Genomic DNA, 14,802 nt, shown 5'->3' with positions numbered 1-14,802 from the left:
CACCCAGAGAAAACGGAACAGAGCAGAAAACCACATCAGCACCAAACAGAAACAGGTTGTCCAAACAAACATTAGTCTAGTTCTTGGATACAGCAAACATAAGCAATGAGTGCTCTTCGACAAAACCAAGAAATAGTTTCTAGACCTTCCTCAAAATGACGAGGTGGAAGAACTTCCTGGAAAACCTGAACTCGTTTTTCAGGTCCTAAGTGTAAAATGGAAGAGGAGCAAAACTTCCCACACCTGAGGTATGGCACAGAAAGCTCTGTAACTAGAGGTACAGATGGTCAACATGCAGACTAATTAATGTGAGGCAGAAAAAAACAAGGAGAAAAAAGCAACTGTAGTTAAGCTTGTTCTGTTTCTCAATTACTACTCTGGCTATCAGTATTGCACTTGTTGGAAGCAGCAATCTGAGGTACCTGATACAGTCAGTACTCAGCTGCCAATTACAGTCTCCAATAAATACAACAGTTGGCATTATCATTATTATTAGGTGATAACTTAAATGCATCTCAATAATGGAATGCTTATTCCTATATGCAAAAGAATAATGCAAGTATGGTTTGAAAAGATTTAGATCATGTTTCTTTGCAAAGTCATTGCTTAGCAGACTAAAACCTAAGGATGCTAAAGATAAAAAGATTTTCTGGAAGGTGGCAGTAAGACAAAAAGCCCTCAAGAGTTGACACCTTCAGACTGAGGCAGTATCAAACTGCAGTTACATCACCGCACAGGTTGCTACAACAGAGGCCTCTCACATGGAATCAGCCTCACTCCTGTCCCCTGCTGTCAGGAGTGCCTGTAGAGCTGTGTGGAGATGGTTTAGAAAGCTGATCTGGTGGACACTGAACATTTCTGTGTCAGACCAAAGATGAGATCATCCTAAGCTGCTCTCGGCTGCACCACAGGAAGGAGAACCTGTACTTGCTCATGGTTCTTTCTCCCTTTCAAAACTGTGCTGTATCCATGAGGAGGAGAGCACCAAGAAAACTAGAAAAAAGAAAAGCAGAAGAATAAAAAAGGGGAAATGTCACCTGGGTGCTTTTTGGAATCTGCCAGCCAATGAATAGATCTTTGTGACATTCTAATCAGCAGAGGAAGCACCACATTTATCTCTGTCCCTCTAAAACTCTTCCTCTCCTCTCACAATACCATATGACACCAGGTAGCAGCAACACTGATGGAGCTGCTAATGATACATTTTTTTTTAAATGGGAAGAGAGATTTAGTACACAGTATAAAAAAGTAGTAAATGCAACATTGTGTCTGCAGGTGTAACTTTAAACATAACTCCCTGCTTTTTTTTTAATGGCAAACAACAGTTTTCCAACAGGTGTGAGCTAATAACTTATTCAAGCTAGGTCTGTCACATTTTTCTAATGATAAAGAGGTCCTGCACCTGGAATTGTGCTAACAGAAGTGTTAACACAGGTTGTGCCACACTAAGGTAAACTGTCAGCCTTAAGAACTCCTGCTCTCAGAGTTCTTTCTCTTGAGCTAATGATACAGCTGCTCTCCAGCAGAGGATTGTGTTCTCACAGCACATGACAAGGCTGGGAAAGCAGGCACATGAGAAACTGCTGAGCAGGAACAGGCAGTGTGGAATCCATGGCAGCATCAGGGAGGGCCAGGCTAGGGATGGAGGAGCTGTACTGCCCGTCACCAGGCTGCAGCTTCAGCACAGCTCCAGCTACAAACCTGCTCCCTTCCAGAAAAGCTCTCTGGTTTCCTTGTACACAGCACTAGTGTGAAGTAGCTGAAACAGAAACACAGCAGACAGACAGGACAGCTCCAAGCCACCTCTGACCCCACCAGCCAGATATCCAGACAGGTTCCCTACCGAAAGGGCAGGATCTGGAAAGATCTGATGGGTCCAAACTTCCCACGACCCTGTGCAGCCTCAGCTATCCCTGTCCAGCTATAGCATCCATTCCAGTCCTACTGGAACGGTGAGAACTGGAAAGCCTTATATAGCAGGGCCAGCCAGAAGGGAAGTATGACAAAACCAGCTCAAAAAACAGCAGAAACGCTAAATTAAAAGGAAAGTAACCAGGTATTTCCAACCAGCTCCTTGAACATCATTAATAAAACAAAGCAGAAGTTTTTATCTAACAGGATTAGAACACAACCAGTGTTAAACACATGGTTGCAAGTAATAATTACTTGGGGAATGCTATCTTTATATAGGCTCATCCTGTGAGCTCTACAGAAGTCCCTAAACTACACACAAGTGAAGACACTTAAATGTTCAAAGCTTATGAAGTATTTTCCACCGGTGTGACTGGAAACCAACAAACCGAGCCCAGCTCTCTGCTAACCCACCTGCAGACACACAGGCAAGCCAATGAGCCAGCGGAATAATAAAACAACACCTGTTCTTTGGGGTCCTCAGCTGGAAATGCAGTATTCCCACTAACACTGTATCCGAGGCAAAAATGGGACCCTTCCAAAAATCCTTCCCTAGTTAGGAAGGAAAACGAAGCCAAACAAAGAGAAGAGAGCCTGAGGGACGGTATATGCACTGCTGTCAGCTGCTCTGTGCCTACCCCAGGTAATGTTTCTATGCCTGTGTAGCGGGATGGGGGCCCCGCAGGCAGCCGGCACGCACAAACACCTCCGGGCACGACTTTTCCTGCGGAGCCACGGTGCCAGGGAAGCCCCGGCCTCTCTGGACAGTCCCGGGCCGGCAGCAGACCCCGGCCGCGTCCAACCCCACGGAGGGGAGAGAGCGGGGGCGATCTGAGGCGAAGCCGCCCCCCGGCCTGCCAGCCCTCTCAGCGCACAGAGACAGGAGCGGGCGCAGCCCCCGCCTAGCGGGGACCCCTTCCCCTCACCTTGGCCCTGCCAGCCTCCAGTTTGCGCCTTCGCGCCTCCTCCTGCGCGTCCATGCGGCGGCCGGGGCGGGTCGCGCCCCCCGCGCCGTCACGGCGGCGGCAGCGAAGCCTCGGTCATGGCCGCCCCGGGCCGCCCGCCGCCGCGCCAGCCACACCTCGTGGGGCGGAGCTCTGCGCCCATTGGCCAGAGCTCCTGACGCTCCGCGGCCGTCGACCAATGGCGATAGCGTATCTCAGCCGGGCTCCGCCCACTCCCGCTAAATGGCTGCTGGGATACCCCGGGCAAGCCGGCGCGAGCCCCCGGCCCCGCCCCTTCCGCGGCAGCCACAAATGGGAGAGTCCCGCGCCATTTCAAAAGGGCCGCCGGCCCCGCCCAGCGCGGGAGGCAGCCAATGGGGAGCGGGGACGTAGAGGCAGCCAATGGAGGCGCGGCTGGCGGCAGCCAATAGGATGAGGGGAAGGGTTGGTGCTTCCCTTCCCGCCTTTTGGCTTGTTTGTAAATCTTTTAGCGAAGAAATAAATTAACGTTCCTTGGTTCTAAGTTGCATGATTCTCTTCAGTAATCAGCATGCTATCCTCTGTTGCTTATTGATCTCTCGTTCTTCGTGCTAATTTGGTCGTCATTCTTTGAACCCTCTATCATCATTTTCTGGGAGATGGAGTCTCCAGCTGTCCAGGCCTTAATCCCCTCTGGACTCTTCTGGTTACTCCAACGTCCTGGAAGGGCCATAAGATCCCAGATGTCCAATCTACAACTCCTTTTCACTCTGCTTATTGAAGCTACAAAACTGGTGGCTTCTTTGTATTTAGAAATCATTAAGTTATAGATTTAATATATACTTTAAATATAAGTATATAAATATAAATTTATAAATAATATTATAAAAATGCAGTCAAGTCTGATAGGGCAGTGTGCTGGATTGGCAAGCATTTAAAAGCATTAAAAAGCATTTAAAAGCATTAAAAAGCATTTAAAAGCCCATTGCAGAGGTTTGTGGGGCGCAGTAATTTTGGCTTTCCTCTTCACAAATGATTTTACTCTTCTCAGGAAGTGTGGAAGTTTCAGTGAGCAAACCACGCTCGTGCTACATCTGACAGGGAAGAAGACGTGTGCTCGTGTTTTTACGAACAGTTCTGAGGGTGAAGGTGTGGGTGTCAATGTCTTTGAAATGTCTTCATGTCTCTACTAACTTCAGGTTGGTTGCAGAGCCCACTCTTGAAACAGCCAAGGGTCTGCACAAGGCTGAACTTTTGAACTTTGGGGTAAATTATTTGCTTTTCCTGGTAGTACTGTCATGCTCTCTGATTTCTTAGCCAGGATTCTGAGATTGCCTGCAGTCATTACCAAAAGACAAAGACTGAATTATGGAATGTCTTAGTGAGCACCTCCAAGGATCAGGCAGCCACAGCCTTTCTGGGGAAACTCTTCTAGGGCTTCACAGAGAAGAATTGTTTCCTAATACCCAATCTAAACCCGCTCTCTGTCAGTGGGAAGTCATTTCCCCTTGTCCTGCCACTCCAGGCCCCTGTAAATTGTCCCTCTCCATCTTTCTTGTAGGCTCCCTTCAGACACTGGAAGGCCACAGTTAGGTCACCCTAAATTTTCTCTTTTCCAGGCTGATCCATCCCAATTCTTTCAGCCTTTCCTCACAGCAGAGTTGCTTCACCCGTCTAATAATTATTATCATAGTATCTTTTTAAATTGTCTTTTTGAACTCACAGAAATGAAAATTAAGGATATAAAATATCAGAATCAATAAAAGACATAAAAGAAATGCAATACTGGTACGGACCTCATCAGGTTATCTAATCCTTTCTTGTATCTGAGGAGTCCTACAATGGTTCAACACATTTGATTTTTTAATTGTTCCTAAACAACTTCTGTGAAAGTATTTTTTGTCTAATGGCTGCTCCATCATTTCCCTTAGTGGCTAATGAAGATTTCTTTCCCCATTTTTATCAGGCTTTCTCTTCCTCATTAAGCCAAATGCCTGTGTTTTTCCAGATGGAACTCCCCCACTCCACCCCGTTCTTTGATTGCATCCTCTCATTTGTTTAAAAAATTCTGGCCTGTCCTCTTCTCACCAGCTACTTACTAATTAAACAAAGCCAGTTCTTTAAAGTCCTCCTTAGAACCTTCCTTTTTGTAAATGCATCCTTTTTATTTTTTTTTTTTTTTCCTGGACTGACTTTCCTTCTTAAACCACCATGTCTAAAAATAGGCACAGTGTCCAAACTCTGACTTCAGCGCTGCTAAGTAGAGCAGAATAATTATGTCCTGTGAGGTGCATGTAACACACCTGTTATTCCTCTGCAGGATTAAATTTGTCTGGTTTTGCTCTTTTGAATCCTCATTCTCAAGCGTGATCCCTTATTTGGGATTCAGTGTAGCTACAGATCCCTTTCAGCAAGATCTTGTGTGTGGCTGGCACATTTCTGGCACCCCATTAATTAGCAGGTTGTAAGATGTCCCAAGAGTAAGGATCACACTGTAACCAAGGCATCCATAAGTTTAGGGAGAGATCCTTTAGCAGCTTTGCTGGAAAACTTTTTGCTTTTTCTGCCTTTTTTTATATTTTCATTTTTTCCTCCTAGTATTGGATTTTCTCTGGGATACCTGTCGCATCAAGCAAAAATTTCTCATCATTTTCTCTTTAGTAAATTCAGTTGCTTAACACTAGTGCTGTACTTTTAATGGAATGCTTATAGCTGGTTCTTTTTGTCAAACTTACTTGTAACCCTCTATTCATACTGCAACGAAGGCTCTAGAAATTTAGTTTTTAGGGGCACTGTACTAAATCATTTGATGGTAAAATAATCAGCTCAATATTCACCAGCAATCAAAAAGGAGTAGGTTTCTTTCCCAGCACAGAAACAAACTATAATGATGCACTTTACCAGCATAAGTAGGCTTGTGCTTTTGACTAAGATAACTAGGAAACTCCTAGTTATTTTTTTAGTTACTGTGTAGTAATAACTCATGTAAAGGGCTTTGTCAAAAGTGTGCAGACCCCTTATAGTGGAATAAACAGGCACCAGTCAGCAAGATCATAATCTGACCACTGGCACTGGACTTGTTTTAAAGAACCATTGGCTTTTATTTCTTTTTTTCTTGTCCACTAATGTGCCAGGCATTTGCCTTACCAAAGGTACACAAGCTTCCGTGCCTGGAGATTAAATTGTTTATGTTATGTATTGACATTACAAACTATAGCAACCAGGTTACAGGCACAAACCTCTGAGCTAATTAGAAGGCTCCAACAACACAGATGCCAGGCTTAGCGATGCTGCCAGGGGAAGAATAGCAACCATTAGGAGCAGACAAATAAATATTCAGTCTCAGCTGCCTTCCTGTGAGCATCACAACCTGCAGCACAAAAGTATGTTGAGAGAAATGGCAGGAAAAGCTGTGTCTGTGATGTTGTGAATGCCTGTACTCATTTTTACTGGGAGTGAAACTGATGATTTTATCTGCTTGTCTCAATTTCTACTCTACTTGTATTATTGTCTTTTAATAATGGAATTATTCCATGAAGACTGTGGAGGGGAAAAAAAATGAGCACTGAAAAACTGTCTGCCTCTGTTTAGCTTTTTAACATGTTTTTACCTGCCTGCTCTTCCAGGAGATCATGGCAGATCCTTCAGTGTTGGATCACCTGACACGACTGAAACTCAAACTCCTAGAAAAGGTAAGAGAAACTCCTAGAAAAAGAAAGAATTCTGCAGTGTTTTCTCTGCCTTTTGCTGTTGCATGTTTAAGCATTAATAGCATATTTTAAAACAGTATTACTCTACTGAGATACACTGAGGAGTGGTAATACTTACTGTCACTTTCTTAACTGTCATTGTACAAGTTTACATGGAGCTACAGTAAATTAAATTGACTTTGATTTTATGGGAGATGTCACCAGTTAGCTCAAAGCCAGTTTGAGCTGGGACAGGCAAAGTTTAGGAGTAAATCTTGGGTAAAGAGAGTCTCAGATTGTTTTAAGGCAATTTCATATCTGTTTTCACATAAGATGTGTTGCCTGGTCAGACCTTTGCTGAATCAAGAGTCCAGATCTTGGACTATCAGGCAAGCCCAAACTGAACATTATCAAGTTCTTCATATGATGCAGCTCTCTGCCCTACAAAATAAATTATGTATATGTCTCCTGATTCACCACGCTATCAATTTTAAGGTCTGGAATAGCCTGGGCAGCTGGAAACATGACTATTCATTACTGTAACTAGATTTGTAATGAGACATTTCATACTTTTTTAAGAACCACCATTTTTCTCCACTTCTGCTCTATTTCCTCCATCCCAAACTCATGCCATAGGCCTCTAAATCCTTGTGGCCTTTTCTGCCTGACTTATAACCAGTCCTGGTTATGGTTCTGCCAACAGAGACTAGAAAATGAACAGGAGAACCTAGAGAAGATGGAGATGTCTCTCCCAGCAGCAAGTAAGAGAAGCATTTGTTCTAATTATAGGCCTATTTTAGGAAGGGCTTGCTTATGTTCTCAGGCATGAGTTCCTCAGGAGATGATCCCCTCTCCTCCCTAAGAGCTGTGAGCTAACTGCTTTTTATCTTTTGCATTTCTTCAGCTATTTTTTTCCTGAGCAAGGGAAGTGAACAACCAGCTGAGCACTAACATAAGATGACTTCCTGGCTGCAGGTATCCTCTGCAGCCTGTCCAGCTGGCTCAGCTGGAGCAAACTGATGGTGATCCAGTTTGTCCTAGCTCTTACACCTAGGAGTGAGCCCCTGTTGTAGTCCAGCTGTTTGCTTGGCTTTGGTGATTCTGAAAAGGCAGGAGGAACGCTTCATTTCTTTGCGTGGCACATGCACTGTTTATATTATTTATGGATTCAAGGCTATACCAGTATAAGCTCAGTGATATTTCTAAATTGTACTGTGGATTCATTGATCTGATGCACAAATAGACAGAATCTTCTAATACTGTGGCCAAATTTTTTAAAAAATCCCCTATAACAACTTACAGTTTCAAAATATGAAATTGTGCTTTCCAGAGCAGACACCAAACATGGCTCCAAAGTACCTGAAAACACTCTTGTTTATCTTCATTTCAAGAGAGTTAAAAATCAGCCATGTGTGGGATGAACTGAGCAGGAAGTTGATTCAGAACAAAATAGAAACAGAAAAGTTGACATTCAAACCGTAGTTTATTTGAGCTGTTACTACAGCCAGTCATCCTCTGCATGCACAGGGTACATCTAGAAACTTTCTGGCTAAAACCGATTCCTAAACCAGGAGGTTAAAAGGAGGTTTAAGAGAGAAATCTAAAGAGTTTATTTTAAGAGGTGTTTTACCTTTGTAGAGCTGCTGAGCAGCTGTGACTGCACATGCATAAAGTCATTTTCCATACATGTATTTGACAAGAAACAGCCTTTTCCACAAGCCTTTTGTGAAAGAACTCAAGCTGTTAAAGCAGGGCAACACAGAGTCCTCAGGCAGGTGCAGAGGGGAGCCTCTGTTTTTTATTGCAAAACCCAGGCCTTTTAGAGCATTTAGGCCTTTACCAGTTACACAGTTTTAAATCACAACAAGCATAATCCAACCAACCACCATACACCACGATGTGAACACACAATGTTTATATAACTTGTTTTTCTGCCTCTAATTCAGCTGAGTCACTTTCCCATAGCCCTTTTCTACTTAGCCAAAGTAGCAGGCCTGAGCCATGGTTTTACATGGGTAACAAGGCCCTTATTTTATTATTATTTATTATTTATTATTATTATTATTATTAAGGCTTTACCTATATGCAACATTAAGCTATCTAATAACACATTTCCCACATTAATATCGTAACACAGGTGCTGTAATAGCTCTGTCTTTGTGATCCTTTGAGAAGATAATGGACTTTTCCTCTTCCAGGGAACAGACCTCAGGACATGCTCCAAAGTGCCCTGATGAAAAGGAAAGATCTGCTGCAGGAGCTTAGGGTAAGAGCCCTCTCTGGCCAGAAGTAACAGAGCCCAGTGACCTGTACATCCACTGCTGATGTGGATTCAGTGTTTTCCTGTCCTTTAGCTCTGGGGCTGGGCAATATTTAGTGTCCTGCTGCTTTGGAATATATTATTATTATTATTATTATTATTATTATTATTATTATTATTATTATTATTATTATTATTATTATTATTGATAATAATAATAATAATAAGTGTATATCTATCTAAAATATATTATAATATATAATATATAATATATAATATATAATACATATACTATATATTATATCTTTTATATATATAGATATAGATATATTTTTATATCTATATATATAAACAAACAAACAAATAAATAAATACATAAATCTATCTCATATGCTTTTGGCCAGCTAATCGGGGAGAGCCTGGGGGGCAGCTTGGCTGCCCTCACTACAGCTCTAGGAGCTTGCACCTGCCTCAGGTACTACAGGGGGATGATTCTGTTTGTCCTGAACTGCTGTATCGTAAACTTTCTATGCCAAAATGCAAAGAAGGGATTTTTAGTGATGCCAAAGTAGAGACAATAGTAATTGTTATTTATTCCTAGTTTGTGGAGGATACTATTACTGAAATGTTTTGCCAGACTTTTGGCAGCTTGTTCTGCACTTTTTTTTTTTTCCCAATCCTTTTTGCTTATGCTTCAAGATCTGTGGGAAGGAAAACTTTCTTTATACTTACACAGGCACTGGCAGTGCCCTTGATGCACTAAGGGGCTAATCCCATTTAGTCCAGAGAGCATAACCATTCTCTCTGCCTTGCTGTGACCAGATTTTCTTTAGGAAAATACTTGACTTTGCAGGAGCAACACCTTCTGGAAGAGCTTTCACAGCCACTTTCACCAGCTGGGGGACACTGCCATGACCACAGAGCTGCCCTCCCACAAGTCTACCAGATCCCTTTTCCAGCTTCCCAAGTGGAGCCACCAAGGATTATCCAGCAGGCAGTAAGGATTGTCTCCTAGAAAACACCACTAGCACTGTGCCAGTCTGAGCTGACAATCATTTGGGAGCTGTATGGAATTGCTCATCCCACAAAAAGGGAAGATACATCTCTTGCTCTTTTATGGGACTCTTGCTGCCTGCAGCAAAACCTAAGGGGAAATCATCTTGCAAATAAGGCCCAAAATTAACAATAGGAATGGTTTACCCTTGGAACAGGATGGCAGAAGGAGTGGCAGAGCTGCCCACACTCCAGCCTGGCCGTTCAGCCACTTTCTAACACACATCAGTCTGCTCATGCAGCACACAACCTCCACAGCTTTTCCACGAGAATCCCAGAGTTTTTCTGAAGCCTAGGCAGATGACAGCTGTTCCCATAGATAGACCAGCTGGCCAAATCCAACCCTGACTTCTCCACTTTCCTTCCTCTTCCAGATGCCAACTCAACCTGCCACCATCATCCAGCAGTTGCCCCAGCCATCCCCTCTGGTCACGCAGGTTCTGCCAGCCCAGCCCTCTGCAGCCCCTGGCCCTGGGAGCATTAAAGAAGGTAACAAATTCTCCAAAAAGCAGCCAGCTCCTGTCACTAGAGGCCTGCAGAGGGGCAGGGCAGGTGGCAGGTGGAAGGGGACATGGGACAGTGGCCAAGCTAGTTAGTGATGTGCTGTTTAATGAGCTGGTGGAGCTTTGGGAGTTGTGCTTCATAAGTGGGATGGGTACCAGTTGTGAAAGGCATTAAGGCAAACTCTTATCACCAAAACTAAAGAAAGAGGAACTACAAACTCAAGGGAAGATTGGGAAAGCAAAACAGCTCAGCTCATGAGTAATCAACTCATGGCACTGAGTAATATTAACAAAGTCAAACCCATGCACTTGGATGATTTCAGAATTAGCAAACAGGCTTCTAATATCTGGTTTTATTCTTTTGTTCCTTCCTAACCGGCTGTTCAATCTCCTCATGCTTTTATTTGTACTCTGTGTTTGGAAACACAACAGAGCATCTGAAAGTGTTGTTCTAAATATAGTGAAATGCCAATAAAAGTGCTTGTTTCTAAACATAGGTGGGTGCTACTGTGAAGTAATACATGAACTAAAACCTGGGAAAATTTCCCTGTCTCAGCCTTCAGCCAAAGGTTCATCCCACACAGGAATCCTCAGTCATGAAACAGCAGTATTTCTCAGCTCACACTTCATCTAAGTGTCTGGATTTTTGAATCAGAGTTTATTTCCATAACCAAAATAGTCCAAATCCACTCATGACTTCTCTGAAGCTGGTCCATGTAAACTACTTTTTGTATGATCAGAAAAAAGGAAAATGAGAGTTGCCTTCATTGCTTTTTCCCTTCTTTTTTTCCTCACCTGTCCTTTTTCACTTCTCCCAAAGCAAATTAGCTATACTGCACAAGTCCTTTGGATCCCAGAGATCATGTAAGGAGATTTGATGTGCATGAAATGACAGATTAAGGGTTGGACTTGATGATGTTAAAGATCTTTTCCAGCCTTTACAATTCTATGAAGCTGTGGACTCTCAAGGTGGCAGTGCAATATCACATAAATTTGAGGAAACCTCTCACATGGAAAGCAGCGATCTGGGGCTGAAGCAATGGAGAGCACAGTCAGGAGCCTGTCCATGCTGGAGTAAGGGAAAGCTGCATCTCTTCTCCATCCTGCCATCCAGCACAGGTGGGGGTGTGGGCTTGCAGGGCAAGCAACAGACAAGATACTCAGCAGCAGCTTTCTTGTAGAAGGGAGGAGAAACAGGAAAGCTGGTATGAACAATCCCATTCACAAACATTAACTTTGCACTTTCTGGGGAAATATTGCCAATATTCTTCATGTGCCCCCTGCTCTGCCCTCATTGCAGTGTCCAGTCTGTGTGCTGGAGGGCACTCCTTGCCATGATGCCTCTGCTGCTCGGCAGCTGTGGATAAAGCTCTTACTCTGCTCTTCTCTTTCCAGATATGGTGGAGATGATGCTGATCCAGAATGCTCAGATGCACCAGATCATGATGCAAAACATGATGCTGAAGGCTCTGCCACCAACGGTGCTCACACAGCTTGGGGGAGCCAGCTCTGCCCTGCCCCAGCACACGCAGCAGGTAACAATCCCCCAGCCTGAAGGGCATCCTTGCCCACAGCAGGCAATGGCTCATCTCCCTGAGAGGGAACAAGGCCTGGACACAGCACACAAAGGGCTGGGAGAGCCAGAGGACTGTGGAGGACACTGAACCTTAGGAAAGATGAGAGAAGCATGCCCTGATGCCCACCTTCCTCTCCAGGCCATCCTGTCATTCTGCATTTCCCTGACATTGACTAATGGAGTAAATTGGAGGGAGCGGGGTCTGAATATCAGGTGAAATCTGAAGTCACCAAATGTTCTTGGACTTTCTTTACTGGAAGCTGCAGACTCTTCTCCAGACACACCCCAAAGGCCTTCCTTTCCCAAGGGGTGGCTGAGTGGAACCCTGACCCCTCAGCTAGGGACCCCCCCTCCGTGGGGACACCGGTTTCTGCAGCCACCCTTTGTCTCTCTCCACCAAGGACCTGCAGCTCGCTGCTCCCCTGGCCATGAAAGCAGACAGGCCCAAGCCACCTGTGGTGCACCACCACCACCATTACCCTCCCACAGAGGTGTTCCCAGTGACCCCCAGAGGTTTCCTGTCCACATCCCCTGCACAGCACTGGACTGCAAGCTCTGCCCAGCCTATGTAAGTAAGCAGGCAGCTGTGAAGTGCACTTCACAGTTTCTCCCTGCCCAGGTGGGGTGGCAAGGCAGATTGTGAAATAAACGTGGGGATCTGACAAGGATGAGGATCACACAGATCCCCCACCCTGCCATGCTGCATTGCTTTGCTCTGCAGGGCCTTTTGGCTCTCCCTGTACACCCAGCAGTCATCTGCTAAATAAGGCAGGGGTTGGGGGAAGCGTTTTATGCTTGGGCTAAGGTTCCCAGCAGGATTTATGTTCTTAAAGCACTGCTGGGACATTTGCTAATCAGAATTTCCTGGGGAAATAAAAACCTAAACCACCAGCTAAGAAAAATGGTACAAAGGGAGGGGTGTATCAGAAATAATGCTGAGCCTTTGCCATAAGCTTGTGCTTGCAGTCAAAGGGGGTGGGTTTCAAGTGCAGAAATGGATGAGATTTTCCCCAGGATGGTCCCAGATCCATGGAGCCCTTGAGCCCTGTGCAGAGGTCACAGCCAGCTCCTCCAGGAGCTCACTTGCTTTGTGCCTTCATCTGAGCTTGTCCTGCCTGGCCTCCTAGGTGCTAGGAAGTTCCTGTATGGCAAGGCTGGTAAAGAAGTGCACCCTGCTAGAGCATGGAAGGGAGGGTGACGTGGGGACACACTGTGAGAGCTCAACTTCTGTGCCATCACTCTTTCAGAGCCTTAGTGAACAGGAGAACAGGACAGAGGCAGCTGCAGCCTTGGGCACAGATGACCTGCTGGCAGGGGTATCTGTACAGCCCTCTTTAGCAGAGGATTTGAATTCCTGAACAGATTATTTACCTAATGGGATTATAAGGGATGAACATTTCTACCTATTTCCCCTTGACATGGGTTTGTAATCTGAACCAGTAAAGAACTCCTGGCTCCTGTCAGGATCAGTGCAATTCAGTGTTCAAAGAAATCAGTTTTTTTCATGGCTTTTAAACTACATTCTTCCTCTTCTTCAGCTGTCTTCCACCACAACCTGTGAGACCAAACACATCTTTTTGCAGCTGAAGCACTACTGGCTCTTACTAAACACAATAACCCCATTTTTCTTGTTGCAGGTGGCCTACATACTGACAGTACAGGATCCTCTGCAAGTGGACCATAGCCTTTCTAAAAACAATAAAATCCTGATGTTCTTCCTCAGCCATTGGCATGTCTTTTTCTTCAGCAACACAAATCGAGCACTTTTCCCTCCTTTACTTTTCCCACTAGTTTTCAGAGGGCAGGCTTTAATCCATACCTATGTTACCCTGTTCTTTTTAGTTTTATTTAGAACTTCTTAAAAGGCTCACTCAGAGTTTTTATCAGGCAACACTTTTTCATGCTCTCAGCAGCCTGGTTTTGTTTAATATAGAAAGATGAACAATCATTTTGTAGCACTTTCTCAATATCTTCCCACCTTCTGTTTTTAAAGTGGAGGACATCTGTACACCGGGTTTGCCTCATGCAGTTTGTGAGTGAGTCTGATTAAGAAAACCCAGGGACCTAAATTTTGTTTGGAATGAAGAAAAGATAGTAACTGCCACTGCTGGAAGCTAAATAGTGTGCTGTGTTCCAAAACCAATTAATGAATAATTTATTTACTGTGTAAAACCTACCTTGCTCTTTGCCCTCTCTGCTCTGTCGTCTTTGAGATTCTTATTGCTCTCTACAACTTCTCACTTTCTACAACTACCTGAAAGAGGAAATGGTCTTAAGTTATGCCACAGGAGTTTAGATTGAATATTAGGAAGAAATTCCTAACTGGAAACATTGTCAGACATAGGAAGAGGCTGCCCAGGGAAGCATTTGAGTCCTGCCCCGTTCCTGTAGGTCTTTGATAGCCATGCTGGTGTGGCATTTAGGGTCATAGCTTAGTGGTGTGCTTGGCAGTGCTGGGTTAACAGTTGGGACTCGATGTTCTCAGAGGGCTTTTTCTACCTTAACAATGCTATGAGCCAAAGCTGCTGGTGCCTGGCAGGTTTAGCAGTAAATTGTACTTGATGATACAAATGTCTGCTGTTTAATTATTGTGTGTTGGCCCTAATTGGCTCCTCCCTTTTCAAAGCTTACTGTGAGCAGCATTGGCTCAGCAGAGCATTTCCTCCCAAGGATGGGCATGTGAGATAATGCCTGCAGAGATGTTTCCTCACAGCCTTGTCTAAGTCCTGGAAAGCTTCTGCAGAGCAGGCATGGACCTTCTCCTAAGCATCACCCCACAAAACGCCTGAGCCACACACAGCTTCCTTGGATGAAAGATGTGCTCAAGGATGGGATGAGGCTCCTGGGCAAGTAGTGTGGCTTCCATCCCACCCTCAGGAGAGAGTGT

The 14,802-nt window shown here is 44.5% G+C and overlaps 2 protein-coding genes across 8 annotated transcripts in view; one reads left to right on the top strand and one right to left on the bottom strand.

The window, feature by feature from the left end:
- PCNT (pericentrin) overlaps positions 1-2,979 on the bottom strand; it is a 73,728-nt gene extending 70,749 nt beyond the window's left edge. For all 7 annotated transcript variants that reach the window (XM_058839490.1, XM_058839494.1, XM_058839491.1 and 4 more), the window contains exon 1: positions 2,838-2,979. In XM_058839490.1, the coding sequence (XP_058695473.1) occupies positions 2,838-2,891 (54 nt within the window). In that variant the 5' untranslated portion in view covers positions 2,892-2,979. The remainder of the gene's footprint in view (positions 1-2,837) is intronic.
- A 3,111-nt stretch (positions 2,980-6,090) lies between these two features.
- Positions 6,091-13,637, top strand: C5H21orf58 (chromosome 5 C21orf58 homolog). The gene is made up of 9 exons (XM_058840105.1): positions 6,091-6,217; positions 6,461-6,526; positions 7,227-7,284; positions 8,722-8,789; positions 9,637-9,780; positions 10,211-10,325; positions 11,735-11,874; positions 12,317-12,483; positions 13,553-13,637. The coding sequence occupies exons 2-9, from the start codon at positions 6,467-6,469 to the stop codon at positions 13,566-13,568; spliced, it is 768 nt and encodes a 255-aa protein (XP_058696088.1). The 5' UTR covers positions 6,091-6,217; positions 6,461-6,466; the 3' UTR covers positions 13,569-13,637.
- The last annotated feature ends 1,165 nt before the right edge of the window (positions 13,638-14,802 follow it).

Source organism: Poecile atricapillus, chromosome 5 (assembly GCF_030490865.1).
Source record: "Poecile atricapillus isolate bPoeAtr1 chromosome 5, bPoeAtr1.hap1, whole genome shotgun sequence".
Lineage (NCBI taxonomy): Eukaryota > Metazoa > Chordata > Aves > Passeriformes > Paridae > Poecile > Poecile atricapillus.
Note: the sequence above shows the minus strand (reverse complement) of the source record. Positions and strands in the feature narration are given on the sequence as shown.